Source organism: Buteo buteo, chromosome 12, assembly GCF_964188355.1.
Source record: "Buteo buteo chromosome 12, bButBut1.hap1.1, whole genome shotgun sequence".
Classification (NCBI taxonomy): Eukaryota; Metazoa; Chordata; class Aves; order Accipitriformes; family Accipitridae; genus Buteo; species Buteo buteo.
This window is the reverse complement of record NC_134182.1, coordinates 10,090,620-10,115,633: the sequence shown is the minus strand read 5'-3', so window position 1 is coordinate 10,115,633 and position 25,014 is coordinate 10,090,620. Positions and strand designations below refer to the sequence as shown.

The following is a 25,014-nucleotide window of genomic DNA, read 5'->3' as shown; positions in this document are numbered from 1 at the left end:
TTACATGAAAAGTATTATCAATTTTTTTAAGGTAAGATGAAGAATGAATGAGAAAACATGAAACAGTAAACTCCTCAAAGGTGCATGAAATAAACTTGTAGCACAGCAATTTGTCCTTTTCTAATTCACCGGCGAGTTGTGAGAATGAGAACATGGAAGCATACTATCTGGTATACTCATTAAACAATTATGACCTTACACTTGGAGACTGGAAAATTGGTGGAGTTGCAGAGGATAGCAAACAAGCAAATCTTATCGCATTAAAGCCAGCTATTAGAAATCAGGTACCACAGAAAAGGGTAAATTTGGAATTTCCAAATATTGAATTTTGGGATATAAACTTAAAGGACAATTATAGTTATTATTTTTCTTAAAGTAATGTACAGGGCCTGTAGAATGGAATATATGTAGCTGTCATTTTTTTTGGAAAGAATTAGAACAGAAGGGGGGAAAATGCAGTAATTTCTAAACTCCACAATTTTAATGCGTCTCCATAACTGTTACTGAGAACTGTGATTCTTACCACAGAAGTATAGTGTATTTTGACAAAATTACGAGCTGAAAATTGCGCCTGACAGTCTACTGTAGCAAAGTAACACTCTGTCACTCACGGGATCTGGTTTCAGTGTGGATATATGACTTATCCTTTACTGCACTTATAAACTTTTTAAAGCTGTGCTGCTTCTAAATGAATAACAAATGGCCATATAATGTTGAGAGACCTCAGATCTGCTCAATAATGTAAAAGAGTGACAACAACAGCTTGATGAAAAAGATGACAACGTACAATCCTCTACATACTACTTCTAAAAAGTTACAGTAAATTAACAAGTACCACAGTGCTTTTATTTAAATAGTAAAATATTCCAAGAAATTTAAGTCTCACACAGAAGTACACTCTAGCTTCACCTAGTGAACCCCTATTTCAACACTTATTTAATTCTCTTTGTTTTAAAACAGACATTTTCCTTGCAATTCTTCTAAGTTGAAATTGTGTCCTATTTTAACATTCAGAAATGGAACACAGTTGAACTAGTATGTTAACGTTGTGATAAATTTCATTTTTAAATTTAGAAAGAAATCAAGATGTGTAACCCTTTCATAATTGATTGTATAATGAAGAAAATTAACATTTAAATACAATATGGGGAAACAATTATTAGAAAAAAATAAGGGATGTTTAATCATCAATACATCAATATTTAACATTGATATTAAACACGCAGAATAAGTTGTGTGGTAAATTATATGTTAAACAGTGTGCAATGCTCAGTTTTCTCTTCTGAATGAAAAAGGGAGAAAGTCTCCAGGAATACAAGTAGGATGAAAGATAAAAATTAATAAAGTCAGGCAATTGAACCTGAAGACCTGAGCCACAGCAGTAACAGCTAGCAGCGTTTGAGTTATTTTACCCAGAATTGATTATCTGTTACACTACATTGAGATATCTAGATTATTGATCTGTAAGATTATGGTACTGGGGTCTCCCCACTTTTCCTCCAGGCACACCGAATGGAGTTGCAACAAATAACACTAAGTAAGGACTACTTTGTTATTGTTGTCACCCTTCATGTAGAACATAGCAGTTACTTTTTAATTTAAAATCAATGAACGTCTGAAAGGCAGCCTTGTTCCTTCAGCATAAATGAATCATTCGCCTTTGCCGAGCACAACAACCCGATCACCAGCCAAGGTGAGTGTGGGTATTTCTTTGTTGTTGTTGAAAATTCCGTACACCACAAATAAATAACAATATGCTAGAGCACCAATTAAGCTTTGTCAAACCCAGTTTTATGGCCACTAACATCAAACATTAAGCTAACTCGTGATTCTAAAGCATCATTTGCTTTCGCCAGGTCTTAACATTTGATACGCACTGTCAATGTAGATCACGGCAAAACAAAAAGCTTTTTTTTTTTTTTTTTTTTTTTTTTTTTTTTTTTTTTTTTTTTTTGTTAAGAGGAAGAGACAAGAACTATCACTGCCCTGGAACTGGCAGGTTAGACAAAATGAGGTAGTATTCTGAAGCTGCACAGTACATTTTGAAATGCTTGTAATGGAGGTATTATAATATTATAAAGTAGGGAGAACTCTGACCCTCAATCAGGCTAAGTTCAGCATTATGTTTCTTAGCATTAAATCAGAAGAGCGTGGATTACAGAAAGGAAGAAAGCTATTTGCCTGACTTCTCTCTACTTACCCCTAGCTTGCTTCCAGCTATCATTTATAAATAGTGCTCTGGAGGGAAGCTAGGCATTTTATTAGGGAAAAAATAAAACTTGTTAAGACCACCTTGCCTGAAAACTTGGCTTTTGACGTGCTGGTGACAGGGACTGGAGCAAGCAGTGTCAAATGGAATAATTTTTAAGGAAAGACAACAAGAACTTGTCGCCTCATTGTATGCATTTACAAATAGAGGCTTTTCAGAGTATTAGGCCTAGTTAAAGCTGCCCTCTGGATAAAAAGTGTTCCCAAGCAGCCTCAGACAAGCTTGGGAGACAAACAGATGTGACTATGGTCCCTGGCGTTTGGCAAGAACACTCACTGTCAATAAGAAAAATATGAGCATGGACAGGGCATCAGCTGCACCGCGGCCGAGCAGGCCTGCAAGTGTCACAGCAGCGGCAAAGTTGTGGCAGAGGGAAATAAGAGGGCTGCAAAAGCCAGGCTGGTGTGAACTTACACTAGCACGCCAAGAATTTTGTTGTTGTTGTTGTGTCATGCCTCGATGTATTAAACAAAAACATTGGAAAAGCCGCTGTCAATTTTTATCCATTTTTCATCTTGCGCACGGTGTTTAGATTCTCCTTTCTACGTGGTAAATAAGAGCCACAAAAATGAAGACAGACTGGGAAGGCAGTAACAACAAAAAAGCTACTGAAATAATAAATAATAAACACAATAAAAATAGTTTTTATACAGCAAATACTTTTATAGAAGCAATGACATGTAAAGCAATTCACAAGCATCCATGCATTCTTGTGACAAACATTCACTCTGACAGAAATTTCGTTATCTCCTTCTTAAATAGTTGCAGTCTCCCTATCATTTTTTTCATCGTAATTGTCCTTACCATGCTAGCACACCTAGAATTGTCTCTCTAAGCTCCCCAAACATTTCTATCCGTGCCTACACAACACAACTTCTTTTTCTGTAATTTTCATAGCTCAATAAGCAAATATTTGTGATGAGTGTCTTTTCTACAGTTATACATGTTCACCTCTCCAAGACATTTGTAATAGGCTGTATCAGATTTTTATCTACCCTGACCTTTGCAGCCAATGGACCATTTGGTTACATTCCCCAAATAAACATTTTGTTCTATGGGGGAACCTACAGCTACACTGCTTTAATTGCAATCCACCTTCTAAGCAACCAAGCACACAAAGCGGTTCTTAACTCACTAGTAGTTATCACCTTTGTCGCTATCGGAGTTCTAGGTTCACCAGTCCAGTCACTGAGAAGGATAATACAATAAAATGGGTGTAGGACAACAGATACTCCTGAATGCGAGTTCTAGCTCTCTGGTTTATTAGATGTTTCTGTAATCACTGTCATCCCATTTGTAAACAAAACCAAACCAAACCCCAAAACCCCACCAAAATGCAAAAATCCCCTTTCCCCCCAAATTAAAAAATGCTATTCAAATTCAGTAATTATTCCACAGTCTCTTCAGAGAGATGCAATGAAAACAGTCTTATATAGCAGATCGCTTCATACGTGCTACTACAACAGCCTAAACTAGCGAGGCCGTCATCTCACTTGGGGGAACTCTGGGTGCTAGTGTATTAAATACAAAATGTTTGCAGGTTTATTTTATATGTCTCATTGTAACAACATGTCTGTTCATCACTTTACTTTGTCCGTCTGCCGTTAGCAGCTGTCACTTTCCTTGCAAGCTGCAATGCTTTATTTGATATCAGTGCCGTTGCTTTTGTTGGTGCACTGTAATTGTGCCGACGGTTACAACATCATCGAAGGCAAACTTAATTTTGTCCCTTAGTATATTTACTGTCAAACCACTTAGCAGATGACACTACGACATTGCTAAGATTGCTTGTAAGTAATGAAGGTGATGGTTTTATGTTCTGTTTGTGTCAAAAATGCATAAAAGTACTGATTACTAACAAGGGCAGATGTGGAAGAGTGTGTGGTTTTTGTTTAACACTATTAAATTTCTGTACTCTAACTTGGAAAATCCTATGCAGCATATTGTTGTGATGTAATAATGTTTTCAAGAACACTGATTTCTATTTTACAATTGGATGACTTGGTAATGATCAATACTTGCCTATCCATTATATTCCAGTTAGCATCTCTCTCACCTGAGGAACAAATCCACAGCAAATAGTGACACACCATTCTGCCACAGTATCCACGCATTCCTGCAGATGGCTGTAGAACTCTTTAAGTTTATCACCACTGAATGCTTCAGCTAATGAAGAGGCTTGATAAAAGTTTGTAAGTGAACTCCTTTCACAAGAGATTACAATAAGGCAAGAGTTGACTGGTTTGCATTTTAAAAGGGACTTGAGAGATTATTTTGAAGGGGAAATGTAACTGAAACTGTCAGTTCTGTCTTAAAATATAGATATGAAATAGATATGAATATGGATATGATTGAAGAGAGAATGCAGTGAGGACCATGACTCACTTTAAGCTTGAAATGACTGGACAATTTCTTATAAACTGAAACTGAGTAGGGAGTGCATGAAGCAATGTTCACAGCAGCAGTTAAAAATGAAAAAAACATAACTCAGTTGCATAACAGAGAAGCAAGCTAATAAAATGATTAAAAAAACCAGAACGTGTGGAACAGCTCAACTTTATAAAATCAAAGAATAATCTGAGCAAACCTCCCACTATTTAAGTACCTTTTACATAAAAATACCACAGAAATGGTTCTCACATCCTCACACAGAATGGACCTGTAGTACAGGTTATCTCATTTATTACATGGCTTAAAATGCAGACACTGCTGTATCTGGTGGCCAACGGAACTGCATCCATTAGCACTGCTTAAATAAGAGAGTTTGGATGAACTTGAACTCTTACTGTACCTTTCTAAATCTATACAAGTGGCAGACAATGGCTTCAAGTCCATGGAACAGTTTATGATCAGTTTAGAGGTAAACACCATTAAAAACCTGTTATGTATGTATTTCTAAATGTCCTATCACCCTATTAGTTAATTAGATAAGATGAACACAAAACTCTACACTTCCATTTCACTGAGTCTCCAGAAGCATGGACTTACTCGAAGGGTATCACATCAAATACAAGTACTAAGCAATTGGTGCTGTAAATTTGGGAAGACTATTCTGTATTATCTAGGTATAATGAATACTTCTAATCTTTGCCTCTGGCATGTATCTCAATATAACCACAGAAAAGATGCATGATGATTTGACAATATTACACTGAAATATGCAAGGTATGTTTTTTTTTGAGGAAAAATATATGAAAACTAATGGCTCAGCAATTTTATACGGAAAGATTTCCTCTTTCCCTTGTAGCACACAGCTTGGCCAAAACATGGACACAGCCTCTGGTCTCCATTTGAATACCCAGAGAAGAGTAACATATGTAGTAATGCATGTGCCCCACGGACAATTAGAGAGGGATGGCACCTTGTGCATTCTGAAGAAGGTACTCACACTCTTTCACTCTAAAATATGCATAGTGCATGTGCACTTCCAGTAGATGCACAGGACACCACTTTGAGATCAACATTCCTGGGGAGTAGGTGAAGACAGATAACAGTGAACAAAACAGTTGCTTCAACAATGAAGGTTTGGACTCCGCATCTTAGTATTATGTTATAGGGCAATCTTAACAAAACATTGCTGGATTGTTTTTTAAGAACATTTGAGATAAACCTTACTCGGTACAAATTTACCCAGCTTTAGGTCAAATCAGTGTCTGAAATCTGTTTTGTTATTTGTTACAGAAACACATCATATGCATGTATGCCTGCTGGCAACCTTGGCATTCAGTATATTAAATGCCAGAACACTCATCAGAGGCTACACCAAAGCTGCATTCTTGGTGAACATTTCCTCACCTGAGCCTTTTTTCCAGAAAAAAATCTACTTTTGATAATGGGACACTGAGATCGTATGCTCAGGCAGTACATAGGGTCTCCCTCTACTTCCATCAAATCCTCTCAGTGAATTAGAAGAATTTCATGGCTTTTATGGAACCTGTGAAAGCAGCACTGGTGATACACAGTATCAGAAGACAAGATTCCTGCAAATTAGAAACTTAAAAATCTCTTTCTCTAGTTTGCTTTTGTTTCTAATGTGTGAAATAATTCATAAATACTCCCTCATGCTAACTTTCTGCAGGCTGTGGAAAGAGCCACCCTCATCCCATCCAGCACTGGAGTGTTGACAGTATTAAAAGGATTTCTCTCTTGGCTAGGAGTGGTAGACCAGTATTGCTGTAAATTAGTCTTGTCGACCAAAACACGTTAAAAGTCTTTACAGAAAATTTTCATTCAGTGCTAAAGAACTGGCAATATAATAATGAAATACAGTGCATATGCAGCATATGTATTAATTTTTAATGCTTATGAAGATGAATACGCATTTCTTCTTGGTATCGCTTTTCTCAGACACCATTCAGGTGAAATCAGTTCCACACTTGATTCCTCCACATCCTTTACAAACAGTAAAGCTTTTCTTCAGACTTGTCTAAAGAATGACATCATCTATACAACAGATTGCTTCATCTGCCTCCACAACTGCAAAAACCATTACATTGACCAGAAGAGCTATGCACTTTATTTTCCTTTTATTAAATCTTAAACAGATGTGATGAAACCATGCAGCTCTATCAAACTCCTTTCATACTATGCCAATCTGTTCACAACATAACTTTAAACATAAGGGTGACATACCTGTATTATTGAAAGTCCTAGTGCAACCCTATTTTGAGAAGAATACAATCTTCCCCTGGCCCCATCAGATTACCTCATCATCTAATACTATATCCTAATATGTTCCTTTCTGTTATCTTTTTCAGCACTTTCAAGTCTCATTCAGACACAGCAGTCGTCCAAAATTTACCTGAACTCTACAAATCTACAGATTCAACTCTACTCTGGCATAATTTGAGCAAACAAAATGGAAAATAAAAACTTACATGACTACATATGTTTTGACACCCAATCTCAAGTCACTTATGTAATTTATTTGTGAACTGAGTCTCTAAAAAAAAAATATTCTGCAGTAGAGGCCTACTGCCCTCAGAAAGGATAATGCATTGTTTTTTCTTGTTTCTAATTAGTAATTTAAGCATATGTTCAGCATTTAACTCTAAATGTTTGCCTTTTCCCTAAGCTCTAAGACAGCTGTCCAAGATGTGAATGCCAGAAAACATTTAAATATCAACATCTGTTGAATTATGTTAATTTAGTGTAATATAATTGGGCATGAGTTGGAATTGATCAAAAGTATATGAATTACACAAAGGCAAATCCAAACCAATATCTTGGTGTACAAACAAGTCACCAAGGAACACTGAGGGAATAAAACCAAAAAATCCACTTCTGTTAAAAATTAAATAGCTAAAACTTAGTTTTTTTCAACAAATGCCATGATTTCACATTTTCAAGACAGGACATGAGTATTTATACTCACTCAGAATATAAATTTAGTATTCATTGATAATATTTCTATATATTTTGACAGCAAGTTCCATTATTGTTTTGTGTCCAGCAATACCTGATAAAAACAATGCTCATATTCGTGTAATGGTGAAACATAGTTAGAAAATAGGCTGCAGAATGCCATCCTGTTACAGGACAATATTGTTTCACAAATTCTAAAGCAAATATTCTTTGGTTTCTTCTTCATCTTGCGACAACATTGTTGGTATCCAAGAGATATGGGCCCCGATCCAGCTATGAAGTGATTTGGAAAATATCATTATGACTTGAGCAGTAACCATGGGCTTGAACAGATACTTCAACAGAAGGACTCGACAGCTTACTCAGTGACACTATTTCTTCCAGGTATTTCTGGATACATATTTGTTTACTAAGTATGACAGTCACTAAATAAACTTAGTGCAGGACAAATGTATTTTGTTGAAAAGACTTTAAAAAACACATCTTAAAGTTCTGGATTACACTTATACAGAGTTAGGTTGAATTATTGCAAACATTAGCATCACATTCAAAATCCTTTGCTTTTAAAACAGGTATAGAAGAAGAAGCAACACTAAAAATCCAAATATCTAATATAGTAGCTCAAAAATGGAAGAAGGAAAATGTCTTATCAGGTTGGAAGCACTCAACACTCTGCCTGTATGCCAATTTCTTTCTTTACCTCTGTGCTGGGAAGGTGAGCAAGCATGGCTAACTGGAAGGAATTTAGTTCAGTATGAGACCAATAATTCAATCAGTGTAGGTAAACAGCCAGCACAATGTAACGATTTTTAACCAGTCATTCAGACGTAGACCTGGACCAGTGATCCAGAAGCTTTTTGTCATATTACATCCATTGTGGTCAGTCCTTAATCTACTGTCTTCCAATTGGTTCCAAGAAAGTAAGTGCTCTGTAGCTGGACCCCAACATCATTCTCCTCCGTAGTCCCTTTCACTTCCCTATTTTTAATACTATGCTTGAGAAACAACTCTTCAAACAGTCTTATTGTCTGACCAAGATAGTACAGTTATAATCCAGTCAATCAGATAAACAAAGATATAATTGTATGCAAGTTGGGATGGGGGGGGGGGGAGTTACTAAAGCTGAGACTGAACATTAAGCAAATTATGCTTCTGAACACTCTGCACCTATTCCTCTCAGTAACTGTCATGCAACTCCATTGAGTACAAGGGGTCTGTGTGTGTAGGAGTGAATGCAAAATTTGACTTTCTAATAACAAAGGAGAGCAGGTAAGAGAAAGTTAAAGAAACATTGACTTTTTTTTTTTGGTCCTTTTTAGTTTCAAAATTCTTTCATAGCAAAAACTTCACTTATGTCCTTCTGCTCTGTATTACTAACTAGCAATATCAAGACTTCTAAAAATATGTATATGAAGTAACAGAAGAATGGCAAAACTAATTGCAAAATCCAAAAATCATCAGGCTGAACAGTGTCCTTTGCTTCCTTTTGGCTAGGACAGTTATTGAGTGTTAGTTTCCAGCTAGGCTGAAATTTAGTTACAATAAATGATCACAATTTAAAAATATCAACAAAGAAAATAAACATGAAAATTTTATGTAATTTGAAACAAACTACTGAAATATTCTTCTAAACTCTTTTTCTCCTTACACAAAACCCACAGTGTGAATAGAAGTCAGTGTGTCTATACCTCAGAATTTTAGTGAATGTGCACCACTGGATGCTGCTTTACGTATATGCGATTCAGGGATCCCTTCAAGATTAGTAGGAACTGGATGTAAAAATTGCACAAACAGTTTAATTTGCAGTAAGAACAGAGAGAGGCAAACCAACCCTTCCTTCACGCATGGCTATTCATCCTTATGTTTGTGGTTTCATGTGCCTGTGTGGTGAACCAAATAGAGAAGATCCAAATTTCTCGTGGCAGGGGAGATGCTGGGACAATTGAGTGGTGGAAAAACAGACTGCAAAATAACCTCTTTTGATTGCAATGCTGCTTAACAATAGTTAAACAGTTTGTGGAACTACAGTGCAAGCTACTGTGCATGGCTCCTGCTCAGACCTTAAACAGCAGGAAGGGTCTTCACACCTCTGAAACCCAAATTAACTTTATCTTTATGCCATTAGCATTTTAACAGGTAAGATGAAACAAGCAAAGCTTGAGCTCTGGAGCACGAGCTCGAGCAGAAGAAGAGAGAGAGTGTCTAATGCAGTTGAGTGTGAGAAACAAGCATACCATGTGCTAAAAGTCGGGTACTGGAAAGTGAGAAATTTGTTATCAATTCATTCAGGGGAAAATTCAATCCAGATGGTACATCAGGAGGATCAGAAGTACACGATTTCTAGAGGCTATCTGATTTTTTGTTATAGATATTTTTTAAAGTCAGGCCTTACTGACTTCCTGTTAGTTAACATACTCATGTGTACCTGGAATTCAATTTTAAATGACAAATTTTCAGTATCATTTAGCAGCTTATTTCTGTACAATATTATAAAGTAGATTAGATTTTATTGCAATAACAACGAAATTTGTCTTGTGGTTTTGTACTTAATTAGTTTTGCATTAAAGATGCAATGAAACTGCTCAGATCACACAGAATGATGTATTTTCAAAACAGAGCACTGTCTCTTCAAAATTTCTGCTACTTCTGCAAATGTTCTCATTATGGAAGTTGAGTTAAAATATGATACTTTTAAGACACTTAGTGACTAATGTTCATTTAATCAATGGATACTTTAAATCTATCCATGAAGGAGTACCGAGGCTTGAAGATTTCCATAAAATTAAAGCATCACACACTGGCTATATTTTGAAATAACAATCAAACTGTTGTTGCCCTGTCCACCTCTCCCAAATAAAAATCTTTTTGGGACTTTAAAAATAAGACCATAGTATAGAAAACTCAATCAGGAATTGCTCTCTTCCAAAAAGGCACCATCTTTTATTCTTCCTGGAGAAGAAAAATACCAAACTGATGGAATAATGTTGTCCCTGAGGGTGACAGCAAGGGAGGAAAGCAATGTGTCCTCAAACATTCACATAATTTAATCTGGAACTGCAAATATTATTAAGCACCAATCATAACAGTACAGTTACTGCTTCATGGCACTCCGAAGAGGAGATAAAACTGCTTAGTTGTTAATTTCTAATGATGTAAACACATTTGGATTTTAATGTTATATCTGAATCTCCTGCATTATTAGCTCTGGGGTTACAAGATATTAACTTACTACCTTTAATAATTTTACACTTGAATTAAAAGGTGTGTTTAAATATTACTTTCTTTTAAAGTATTTTTGTTGAGAATATGTGTTCATGCAATCTCAGAAGTGAATCACCTAGTAAAATAGCTATGCATTCCTTAGCTTTACTGCAGTGTAAGTATGTGCATGTTTTCATGTATAATTTTAAAAAACTGGATGAATTTACCTCCTCTGGTATTGTAATTTCATTCCACAAAAGCCACATTAAACAATTACAGTTCTTGTAATTAACCAGTAGTCTAATGTACAGTTTTCTTATCCCAATCCATTAACAGCTGCTCAAAAAATGTAGTAATTAATGGTTTCATTTATTTTTGGCAAACCTGCAACTCGACAAATAGTTTTGTATCTGCTGCAAATTAGGACTCTTTCCCAAACAACAGATGACACGGTGGGAAAGAGGGAGCAGACAGAATCCTTGCACATCTTTGTCTCTTTAGAAGATCAAATAAAGAGCAGCTGTAATACTATTTGTCACATCTGTGTAAAAAAGTACCATGATCCATATCATCAGATGAAAATGAACAAATGCTGTACAAATGTACAAATAGGGGTTTCCCTTGTATTTCTAACCAAAGCAATAATACACTTTTGAAAAGCTCTCATCAGGTTTGGTGACATTTTTCTCTTAGGAGCTTTCTTTAAATACTGATTCATAGAGAATACTGTTAGCTACAAAAAGTGAAAATACTTGAGAGTAATCCTCTTATACCGACACAAGGCACATATTTAAACTGGATTGAGAACAACTACAGAAAGGAGGGAAAGAGACAGTTGCAGAAAGCATGGGGAAGTTACGACTAATGTTCTGGGTTTTTATCGACACTTACCACCATTTAGTAGCATCTGACATACTGCCTTTACATAACTCTTCTTGTACTACTTCCAGAGTCTGCTTTCCTGAATGTCTCCTCCACATGTGTAAAGACCCGTATTTCAATCTGTGCTGTTCACCACGGCCGGACAAGACTTCAAAGACTTCTTGCCAGCTCAAAATAGAGCAGCAACAGGTGATCACTGGATGACTGGCACACAGTCCTCCTGTCATGTTATAGTAATGGATGAGTAGGTGGCTCCTGCTGATTTTTAAAGAAATATCAAGGTACTACCTCCACCTCAAGGTATGGTCTACTTTGCAGCCGCAAGAAGTGGCTAGTTAGTTGGATACTAAGCTGCTGCTACATTGACTGTTAACACAGGATCTGTTAGCTAGCTGAATCCTAACTTGTCTCATTCTGCTCCACCATAAAATCCCTTTTATGAGTACGACTTAGCCTTCTTTCAAGCCAGGACTGAACTGCATAAGAATTACAAATAGGTTTTTTTTTTTTTTTTTTCTTTTAAAGGTCTCTGGGGGAGCATTTGAGTGTGAAAAGCCAACAGAGAATTATCAAGATATGACCAAAATTGGTAAGCGGTGAAAATTTGGGCACTATTCTCTTTTCAGTTTCTCAATTCATGCATGTGTCATAAATTCTACTTATAGTACAGTAAGAAAAAATAAATATGTAGATAAAATAATGATACCTAGTGGAATGTATCCCTGCCCATGGCAGGGGGGTTAGAACTAGGTGATCTTTAAGGGCCCTTCCAACCCAACCCATGCTATGATTCTATGATTAACAGGAACACACTGTAAAAGAAATATGACACAAGACCATTATGTATAGTAAAGGAAATAATTACACAAGTTTATCTTATTCAGTAGTCTGCTGTTTTCCCAATCTGCAATTCTGTTGCTTCTAGATTACAGCACAAATTAACTGGTTATGGCATCGACTGTATGACCAAAGGCAAAATATTAAGTTGCTTAAGTATTCTGGTTATTTTTTCAAATGAGGATGAAAGTACTTCCTAATTTCATAAGGGTATTGTGAGGATAAATACATTAAATATTAAGAGACAGGCAGACAGTTGTATGATGGAGGTCCCCCATATATTTAACAATATAATCACACGTTCAAAATCATGTTATAGCAGCTCAGCAAAATACCGTTCAACACTGTCTCCATTGCTGACCAAAGGAATCTCTTAGCCCTGGGGAATCATCTTTAGGTAGAACTTGTTTTTGTAAAATTTTACAAAGGTGACTTAAGAAAATGTGTTTTACCTCCTGACAGGAGCAGGCAAACAATGAGCGCATGATCAGCTATGGCAGTTCAGCTGCCAAGCAGCAACTTGTTAACTCACCATAACTCAATCATGTTCAATTGTTTGCCCACAGCCTCGGGCTACAGACAGACATTTGGTCTGCTAACAACTGTGCCAGATGAAGACATTACTATCCCAAGCTATTTGTTATCACACATCTGCTGGAGATTATCATCTCCACAGCTCTGCCGGAGGAAGAAATCATGTGAGCACCTCCTAATATGGTTTGTTACAAAACCAGCCAATTTAATTTAAATAGGTGAGTTGAGCTAACCAGGCTAGTTTTGTCCAAAGTATATTAAAAAATGCAGACAAAAAGACTTCTTTACTGGTAAAAGAGTAGAGGATGAAAACAAGCAGCTGGAAGAATGAACACCTTTAAGCAGTCTAGCTGGATTGGGGAGGGGACTATTCCTGTCCTAATGCAGAGAGATAATGTAAACAGAGAACTTTTTCAAGGCTATACAGGAGAAACAAATGTAGCTTCTAAACCAGTTTTATTTAGTACTGTTTATATAATTTAAATAATTAATGGGAAAACGACATATTTGTAGATTAAAGCTTATCTGTAAAGGTAGCATAAATAGATACATATATATATTTAAATGTGTCAAATACAGAAGGTCACATGTTGAACTGTATCAGCATAATATAATCTATCCAGGTTTTAATTTTTGTGGTGCAGGACTGTCCCCCCTCCTTAACATTTGGTTCTTCAATAGCCATATCAACAGCTCTCAACAAACTAATTATCTTGCCACTAGTAAAAGTTCGTGTCAGTTTATATAGGATTGGCTCATTATTATTAATTTTGACAAAACAAACCTAATACAAGCAACCCAGTACAGTAAAACCCACCCAGAAAGTATCAGTATTATTCCACCACGAAAAGACAGCTGCAGACCAGTGCCGTGCTTAGAGCTCCACACCTTTCTGGTGTATTTACAGAGTAAATTATTCCACAAGTGACTGATCTAATGTAATACAGGTATTTACATACTGTCTACATGCTGAGACAAGAACTGTGTTCAGTCATCCAAAAGGGGTAAGGAAAGTCAAGGCAAGCATAGAAAAATGTGTGTGTATACACATATCTCGCATACGTATGAAAAACAGAAGAAAGGTCTTCCAAAACAGCAAACAAAGAGTCCCACAACAAGAAACACAGTTGTGTGAAAACTATATAAAGAAAGACCCAGAGAAACTCTGTCCTGCAATAAAAGCAGATTAAACCGTATTCTGGATAAGTACAATATTTTCATAGAATGTCCAATATTTTCCCACTGCTGCTGTTCTATCACCACATATCGCAACAAACAGTAAGACAATATAAGGTCACAGCCATTACTTTTTGTATGCCTCTTTTTAAAGGGGTTACTCATCTGAATTACCTTGATGTGTCAAACTGCAATAGTTTAACACATGTAAGAACTAATTTAGAGTCAATTTGAGAAAGCTGCAGACTTTCAGGTGTGAGTAAACACTTGCATTCAACAGAAGATTTAACTGTATATGCACTTAGTACACTGAAATAATGAAAGATTTACTATAATGTTACTTAATTTGGTAACTTAACCTTGTGACATTTGATTGGTATCACTGTAGTTTAGTGTTTTTTAAAGTATTTGGGCACATGCAAAAATCTAAATGACAGATTTCCATTTTAAGATTTCATACACAGTAATGAAGATGCATATTTGCAACTAAAGTGATGTTCACCATTTTACTAACTGTGAACAATATTTGCTACTAAAACTGTCATTTCTATAGGCACCTTGTTAAGCAGAAAAATTCTCCTTCTCTGTATTGTCTGGTGAAACTAAGATTAACCCTTTTGGTAGAATTGATAATTTAAAATTAAGTCATAACAAAATCAGGCTTCAGTATTAACCACAGATAAATCTGACATATGTCAATACGCACCATGAATTTAAGTTGTAAGGAACAGAATACCAGAGAATTGTCTCGAATCAAATGAGGATAGGTACTATGAATATATGAGGAGATGAACTATGTATTTGTCATGTATTGTTCCTATATATCTGAATTTCAATTTCTATTTTGGTTGTTACAGCTTTTGATAAAAAGCAAAATTTTAGGTTATAGAACACTTAAACTATAGGAAGAAAGTAGTCACCAGACATGCTATTGGCCTGAGAGAAAAAAATGTTTGCACATAGTGCAAATTAAATTCTTATTTTCAGCAGGTAAACTGTAGCAAGGATGTTAAAATATGTTCAATATGCGTCTTATAAATAAGATGTATATGACTTGATATTCTAGGACAGCAGATGGCCTGTTAAAACTATCGTTTTCATAGAAGTTTGAGAATTTCTCTTCAAGTCACTTTAAAGAACTAACAGTAAAGTTTCTGTGGTAGGCAGAGAAAACAGTGGTTTTCTGAAAAAGCACAAATAACTATTTTGAAATAACCTGACTCCATCTGGAGGAAAAAGCCTCTGAAAACAGAGATGATGGTACCAGGAGATGTTAGCAGGTCCCCTTGCTGTTTTTAAGGGTATTACAGTATGATAATGTAACGTGGATTTATGTACGTCATAAAAATGGTTTATGTTAAGTTTTACTTTAATTTTACCGATATTTTACAGAACATGTCAGTCTTCAGGCTTGGATTTGCCACCTATTGCTTCTATGCAACCCTGCCAGATGTTTATTGGTATAACAGTCTACTAATGTACTGCTGACCAGACATGAAGAGAGGTTGAAGATCACTTCATGTGTTGAATGTCATTTTAAAAATCTCTATTCTAACCACTTCTGTAGGTAGCAATCACTTCACAAGAGTTTCACTGGTCAGAATAACAAACACATAAATTATGATTCTGAACGCCTCAGACACCATTTTACATTGCTACAGCATAAAAAACATCCTAAAATGACTTGAAACATAATCTGTTTCTTACTGCTCACTTTATATCCACTTTGTACTCCCAATTTCATGTAAGCAGCCTGATAGCAAGAGTGCATTTATGGCGATAATTCATATCTAAAGTGAACTAATTCTAAAATTGTGAGCAAAAAAAATGATTTAACAAGTGCGCTTCCCAGAAAACGTATGCAGAAGTTTTCAAATTTTTTTTTGCTTAACATAAAAGGTTTAATAGACAAAGATAACCACAATTTCTGAAGATGAATGACCAAAACTTGCATAACAAATGTTTTAGAGCATGTAACGACAACTTGTATACAGTGAAATAGATTCATATTTAATATGCATATTTTTGAATGAAATATTGGTGTCCCCTTCTAGGTATTCATCAAAGCAAGTATTTAACAACATTAAAAACTTATTTCAGGATGACCACATATACGCTAAAACACAAGTGACTCACTCAAAACCATAGTATTACATAATGATATAAATCTATTATAACTTTTTGAGTTATAATAAGTAATTATTATAAAGTATATTAAATATATAAATATACTTTATATTATTATAAAGTATAATAAAATAAGTAATTTGATAGCACATTGTCATCTTTACAGAACAACATAAAAATTGTTTAAGGTGTTGTGCATAGCAAGGGAAACATTTCTGTAGTTTCTTGTTTTAAAAAATACTAGAATTAAAAGAATTATTTGGCAGAATAGATCCAGCAGGTAACATGTGCATAAAAAACCCTCTAGGAACAGACTCCTAGACCAGTGCCCACCAGTTCAGTGTTGAATTTTTTGTCTTTTGAGGGAGAGGAAAGAAGCTGGAGGATAGAACTAGATTTGGTATTAGTAAGTCTTCACAATAAAATTTTTATTGTCAAAACATGATATGAGTACAATTTAAGTGTTACAGTATTTGAGTTATCCTCTTGATTTCAAAAGCATGCATGTATAATGGTAATTTTATACATTTTCAGCACTTAACTTACATGCCAGAAGCACAAACCTTAGTTTGGCATCCATTTAATTTTGATGTTTACTAAAGAGATTAAGTTTGGTAAGTGTAGTTGGTTATAGTCAAGAATAAAGTCTAATATCCACATTTTAGGCAAAGATTATGCCATACAAAAGAAATTCTTGAAAGTAAATCACAAAGAACCAGAAGACTTCTGAAAATATCCCAAAAGAATGGTGTGATTACTTATATAAAAATTGGAGAGTTAGGAAATCAACAAATTCATAAACAGTATTAATGACAGCTGCAGCATTAACTTACCTGCTAGCTGTTTTTACAGAGCTGTTCTTCTTGTGTCCTCTCTCCGATCGGTTGTCTCGCAAGAGTTGAAGCTATTAAAAAAAATGTTCAGAACAGTCTCACAAGCAATACCTTTATATGCTTTTTAGAAATATTATCCTGACAATGCCATTCTTTCCTGTCTTGAGTAATCTTTCAACAGCTTTCACCCATGACTCTAAAAGAGATTGACATCTAATAGAATTTTATAATAATTGTTAATATTTTAAGGTATATCCACCAATTTAAAATTCCTAAATAAATGAAAATGTAAAAATTAAACCATTCTCAAAGCATATTAGAAAGCCATGCAATTCACAATTTTACATTTAACTTATCTGTAAAATTTTGCAATTTTCACAATTTTAGTTTAAATTTTCAAAATGGTATAACGAAAATTGTTGGAGAACACTTAAATTACAAATAACTATTGAGGTTGGCACTTGTATCTCAGCAGTTATGAAATAGTTACAAACTCTTCTAAGCCCCAGGAGTTTTTGTAATTTGAAAATTGCAGAATCAACAAACCCACAATATTAAAGCTTCCCATAATAGTGGGGAAGTAGGAATAATGAATGATTCATTTAAAACTGTTGAAAAGTTGCACTAAAGAAATTAAAATGACAGTATGAAAAATACAAATGTTTCTTGAAACTAATGATATATTGAAGAAAGTATAGAATGGAAGACTGTTTAGAAACAGACTACAGGTAAATGAATCTAATATTCACAGCAAACACATTTAAAAGTCCACTGGAAGTTAGGAAATTATGAACTTTATGACTTGGGCAATGACACCTTAATGTTGTACATGAGCATGGACTCCAAAAAATGACACCTATCTATAAAATTACACTTGATTAATTTTTCCCCCAAAAGTCTACAGCTTGCTTCTTATATAAGGAATGCTCCTCATCATTTTAACTATCTAGTTCTCAGATGCAGTAAAATAGTGCAGTCTGGTTTTAAAAGGCAATCTGAAGGATACATAAACGTAAGGCACCTTATTCTGGTATATTTTTGCAAAATAATTTTTTCATTTTCTTAACATCAACAAATCAGAGCACTTACAATTCATATTTAAATGTTGCCACAATTTTTACCAGCATGGCATTCATATAATGTGTATCTATTTTATGATCAAGCTAAGAACAGTCTTACTGTTATCAATATTCTCTGGCTGACAAGTAAATTGTAGTTATAGCATGGACAAACAGATCATCTGCCAGACTTTAAATTTGGCTAGTTAATTAACTACTTGCGTTCTAACATAATAACTTCAACTGCAGAAATTAATTAAAAGAGAAAGTAGTAAACCCATACAACCAATAGTTATACACTATGGATCTTCACAAATTTAGTGAGAATTTTATAAGCTGTCAAAATTGTCATTATTACATTGCCCCATCATTCTCATTTCTTTTACTTGTCTAAAAAAATTAACCCATTATGTGCCAGTAGCACTTATATTATTTGATGACATTAGCTTTACTTCACAATTCATTAGTAATTAAGTTACAAAACCAGTGAACTTCAGATAAGCTCTGAAAACACAGCTTGTAGGAAATACGATATAAACATGTAAAATTTAAGATTAATTCAAATCTACTATTATCTGAGAAAAATGAATTAATTTGTCATTATATACCAGCTACGCAGATGTTTCTCACGCTATGCTGAATGGATATTGCCAGTATGTATGATGTAGGTTAACGTATTTCTCAGCATGAAACTTTCCATACTGCTTTAAGCTTAGAATCTTTTAAAGAAGTAAACAGCACATCTTCAGTTAACTACCCTGTTTTATGAAATAATCAATTTATTAAAAAATCCAAGTAAAAAAAAATAAAATCACTCAACTCATTCTAACCTAGCAAATTTGACTACTTATAACATCAAAATTTCAAGAATAGGATAAAGATTAGCCCAAGAGAACTTTTTATCACGATTAATTAAGATGAAGCATGCTCATATTTAAAATGCTCTTTTTTATGCATTTCTTCTCCCAGGAAATATGTTTCAAAATAATGAGAGTTCAATGTGAAACACATAAAGCTGTCTATTTAGATGTTAAGTATCAGTCAGCTTACTGTAACATGTTAGAAGTTCACAATTTACAGCTAAAACTGTACTATGTTTTATCCACTCTGGCAGTTTTGGGGAAGTAATATAACTTTGAGAGATTCAGCGTGCTCTGGAGTTCTAAAGAAAGGGTAGGGGACAGGAAAGAGTATACACCTATTTAAACTATGACTTACTGGAGCAACAAGTGTTCATGAAGGATCATGCTAAGATGAACCCTCCAAAGATTCTATAGATCTTATTTCCTTTTCAAGTTTCAAATCTATTTAAATTTGTAAATGTACTAGTGAACTGGCACAGATCTAATGAAATCAACTGTGTTATGTCAATTTTTACCAACTTATAAAAATGTACTGTGGAACTTTAGTCTTAATTTTCAATGAGTTGATGATGTGTTCAGCTACTTCTACTGAATAGTTGAAGTTAACTATATATTTATGAAATGAAACCAAGCTTATTTTCACATTTTATAGTTCTTGGACAGTATATTCTGTTTAGACCTTATTATCACCCATAAAAAAAGGTATTCCTTCACATCTGAAGACAAGCTAAAGAAGAAAGTGCCATGTTGCTAATCAAGTATTAAACATGTCCTCACATTCCCTCAACCACATCTCTAGGCTTGGACCTCCTAGGGACTACATTGTAGGGGCTGAGCACACAAACTAGTGAGATATTTTTACTAATATCTACACCATGATGGAGATTAACAGTTCCTTTTTTACTGTTGTGGTCATGTTAACCAATGGAATGCAGAAAAATGGAATTGAAGATCTTCCTGTAGAAGCCTGCCCACTTTTGTCACTGTTCTGTATTTCTTGATTTTGTGAGTCAAATGTTTTGCTTTCCAGCATTTTGAGAAATGCAACATTTGGAGATACTACGATTAACAAAATCATTAAAAAAAATCATACTTTTCATTTAACCTGTTAAAACTCAAAGATACTTAACCGACATTAAGTGACTAGTTAACAATTTTTAATTAAGGGACTTTTTGAAAGGCACTGCGGTTAATATGTTTCCTTACAAGAAAATATGAAATCATACCTGCTTTGTTTATAATTTCTAAAAATATTAGACCACTACCTCTGGAGTAGAGGTAGTTAAATTCCATTATACATCTCAAGTAAACTGTTCTTGATCAAAGCAGTTCTTACCTGGCTATGTTCCTTCCTAGCCCCAGGGCTAAACCAGTGACTGTGGGAGAAAAAGAAAAGACAGGTTTAACAATATAACTAACAAAGCACACGCTGTCATATGACCAGTCTGTGCGTGCTTTTGGGTATTTCATTGTCTGCCAGGAAAATACAGCCTTTGGCTATACTTTATTTTAATGGGATATTTTTATTGAACTCTCCAAGTCTTTAACAGTTTTGAAAGAATGCACCACAAATTTCACTTCTGAGTAGCTATTGGCTTTATAGGTAATTATATTTTGTCAAACAAGCTAAAATAATATATAAATGATAGTATTTAATATACTACAATGCATATGCTATAAATAAAAGTCATTCCATATTTAGTACTGAAGTGTTACTTATTAATGCTGAAAAGATTTTTAAGTACTGTGGACTACCTGTTATTTGTTAATGTATTATTTCAACTGAGGTCTGAGTTTGAATCTAAAGTGAAATTCAAAGTCCGTAAATTCAGTGGCTTCATATCTTCACACACTTGCAAAATTTTGACTATTGGCAGCCTTACTTCATAGAGACGAGAATTTGGACTAAGACACTGATATGCAGGGACAAGAACTCACGATGTGACTTTTTCCTCAATAGCAGTAAAAGCATATTAATACTGGTTCACATACACACTGTGATCACATAGAACTGAATTAACATCCGAATGTAGCTGTAGTAAGCATTATACAAACCTGGGGCAAATCTTGACACTTGCCAAATGAAAAGGAGAAGGAAAAAACAATTAAAACAAGGGGGATCTGAAATTACATATAGTACTACATATTACTCATGTAAGCAAGCAATAGGTTTTGGGCAAAGGATAAAATAATTCCATCCATTATAATATTGCACAAAAAGACCATCACATTATCTGCTATTATGCTTGTAAGTTCCTCAAGAAGTGTAACCAAAGATTATAAGCTTAACCTAGTCACGCTTTTTCTGAAGTAGTTGAATTCAATAGAGTTTACCCTCATTTTTTCTCCACAGCAGCCACATGACAACACTAAAATTTTTACTTTAATTAATATACTGAGAAGAAGCAGATACCATGGAATTGTCTGGTCTAAATTACTCTTTTTAAGTCACAAGTCTGAAAGTTTTGTGGCTTTTTGTCACTCCTTTTTTATGAGTTTGCTGATGAGCAGTCAACCCTCTTGTTCTTGTATATGAGACCAGCTGTCACCAAAACTTGCATGCCGCCAACTACTTTTTCTACTTTTAAGTTGATTATGGAAAAGAAGTTGGAAATGAAAAAGAATGACAGCAATAAAGTTAAAAGTATACCTCAAGATAAAAAGTAGTAGACATTTATATATTTTGGACATGAAACATTCATCAACTGCACCGAATAGTTCAAAATCTGAGGAAAACAAGGAGATTTCATGCACACACAACTTTGATGTTGGCAGTGGATGAAAAGAAAAACCGTCACATTTGTGAATGACCCAACAAATAAGGTCACAAACATCTGGAAGCTGATGAAGATAAGAAATATAATGGGTTAGATCTAAATTCCACATGGATGAGTGTCTTGTCCCTGACCAGTGTCAACAGCAAACGCTCAAGGAGGAGCGGCAAACTGGGGTATACTCCTCCACATAAACTCTGCTGTTTTGTGGCAAATCTGTGGATTACAGACTAAACTGTTAGTAAAACATATTTCTACTGAAAAATATATCAAAGTGATTTGAATGCATCTCATATTTAGACATTAAAAACCCTTCATACACAAAAAGACCTCTTGTAATGAGAAAGTGATATTCACATCACACTGATTTTTATCCATTCACTTAATTACAGTATTTGTTTGCTTCCTTGTTTTAATGAAATAAACAAAAGTAAACCCCATAAAATACCAGTTGAATTACTTTAGAGTAGAAATAACTTCTGAAATCACAGCCTCTTTAGTTAACACACACATTAGCAAGTTATGGGCTGCAACAGAAGTGGATTAGTAGCATAAACCAGTTGGTACTGAGGATCTGATGTTTGTAGTATATGCGCTTTGGCAAGTCTTGTCTTAAACTGTAGATGCTGTATCTAGTAGCAGTTAGAACATATAAATGTATCCCCAAATATATTATCTCCTAATCATTTGTGTCTGCATTTTAGATTTCTGATTTGGAAAATATAGGAAAATTTAATCTTCTTATTGTAACTATTCAAAAGAGATAACTAAGAAATAATGCTGCTATATGTTGTCAGCTGAACAGAGTACGAGTTTACAGTAATGGCACACTGGAGTAACTAAATGAATTGAATGACAGTCCCTATTTACATGTGACTAAACAATTAATGCAATGTCTTTTTCTGGAGTTTATGATAACCTTCCTCCTCACACGATACATCATGTCTAAGACTCAAAGATGTGATGCTTGTTTATTTTCATATATTCAAGCTTGGCATTTCTGAATTTCCCTTTGGAGGTCTTTTTAAACAACCCATATTTGGTATCTAGACTTAAATGTGTTACGTTTTAGGAAAGCATATACTCAGCAAATTAATAAAAACACAATTACAAAGCACTGAACTTCACATTTCCTTAAGAAACATAAAATGAATTATGAAGGATTATAAATATTATTATTAAATAAAGATCATTATGTAACTGAGCTGAGGCTCTTATCACATGTTTGTACAGTTGTAAAATGCGGCTTTGGGACAGAGGTACTACTGTAAAGCAAACAATAATAAAAAGTTATAACTCCCATCGCTGATACTCACTCATGGTGAAGAGAATCCTGGGACAAGTGAACCGTTTTCCTGCTACCACCTGGTCCTGGAGTTATCTAATAGAAAAAAAGTAGGAAAAAAAAAAAAAGACTTTGAATAATGGGACAGCATACACACACAGTGATTGTTTATTAAGAAAACATATCACAACTGCTAAATACCAAATAGAGACAGTACACTAGATACAGTAAATGTAATTAGCAATATCTGCAATTTTTAAGTGAAGTCTGAATGCAGAAAGTGCTACAAAATATTCACCAAAATCCTTAATGTGTAATTCTGATTGGATGCCAGATGTCAGACATCTACAGATGTCAGGGGCCTGTAATTTTTGAAAAGTCCATGGAGCACTTTATCTCCAAAAAATGAAAGTTAGATGATTTAAAAATCATATTTATCATACTATTCTTATTTATGGATAATACAGCAACAAATTTATTAAAAAGTGCTCCCAACCTTTGTATAACAACACAAAGCTTTTGAAATTAAAGTTGATGTGGGATAGAAAGCAAAGATAAGATAATTTTTACCACACCATACTGTAGTCCTTGTCTAGTGCTTTATATATACTGAAACCAAAAATACATAATATGGTCAATTTAAGAATGATCTTAAGAAGGCATGATAGCACATGCAGACTTTTGCAGATGATGATATTCTGGTATTGCTCAAGAATGCATTCAAACAGCTTTATTTTTATTTTTAGAATCTGCTTAATTCATCTGCACATGTAGATAGGTAAAAGCAGAAGAATAAGAGACCACCTGATGAATCTCATGCTTGAAGAACCAGAGCAGAAGGCAAACTATTCCTGTTGGAAAGAATGCAGGAACAAATTTTCAGTTCCTTGGATAGTTTTATAGGCAGTAGATGACCAGCAGTGAGAATGAAGTCAGATGTTCTGCCAGTTTTGAAAGGAGACCACAAAAACTCAATGATAATACATTTATGTGTCTCAGGCTTGCCAAAAGTACATAAGCAGAAGATTCACAGATAAAAGCAGCCTAGTCTTTATTAAAAGAACAATGTGCTCAACCTTGAAAGAAAAATATCCCTATTCATCTGGTGTCACGATAGAGAAGAGCCAGGGCAGTCAGAGATCCAAGTCTGGAAAACTTTCAAAGAACACTCAGTGAATAATTTGAAAGCTCTGTACAGTTAAAGTATTTGACCAAAATCTGTTTCTTTGACCTGAAGAATGATGTCACTCGGGGCCAAATTGAGAAACCCTAAAGTGTTGTCACTTTTCTGGCTGACAGCGATTGAAAAGAACTGGTAATACCTTACCGCAGAAAAATCTATGCAGACATACAAATCCCTAGTATAGGAAATCATGGCAGCTACATGGGACGACAGCACCTACTGCTTTACCCACATTTGGAATTTACTGTTTTACTAGACTTATTGAGCCCTTACATAACCGCATGATAATAATAAAACAGTGACCAAACATTACTGTTCCAATATCATACTTCACCTAATAATAAGAGTGAGAAATGTCAATTCACAAAGACAGACCTAGAAATATGAACAGGTATTTTAATATGTAATTTCCAAATTTTAAGATTAATAACTAAACTGTTACTTTAACACTATAGGTAAGCATGTAGCTCAGCTCTTGAGAGTTGCATCCTGCATTAATCTCAAAATGAGGTTTTCATGCTATTCCAGTGGGTATCCCTGGAATATAGTAATCCATTTTCTACACTGTGGCTATAAGAAAAGCCGACTGTGCCTATGTCATGCTTTGTTAGAGGTTCATGATCACATT

General features: G+C 34.7%; 1 protein-coding gene across 1 annotated transcript in view; it reads right to left on the bottom strand.

Annotated features, from left to right (window-relative positions):
• The window catches only part of GPATCH2 (G-patch domain containing 2), a 130,094-nt gene that overhangs the window by 17,447 nt on the left and 87,633 nt on the right, over positions 1 to 25,014 (bottom strand). Inside the window, exons 6-8 of the mRNA XM_075042624.1 lie at positions 23,235 to 23,299; positions 20,481 to 20,520; positions 17,224 to 17,294 (exon numbers count right to left, since the gene is read on the bottom strand). Coding sequence (XP_074898725.1) covers positions 17,224 to 17,294; positions 20,481 to 20,520; positions 23,235 to 23,299 — 176 coding nt within the window. The remainder of the gene's footprint in view (positions 1 to 17,223; positions 17,295 to 20,480; positions 20,521 to 23,234; positions 23,300 to 25,014) is intronic.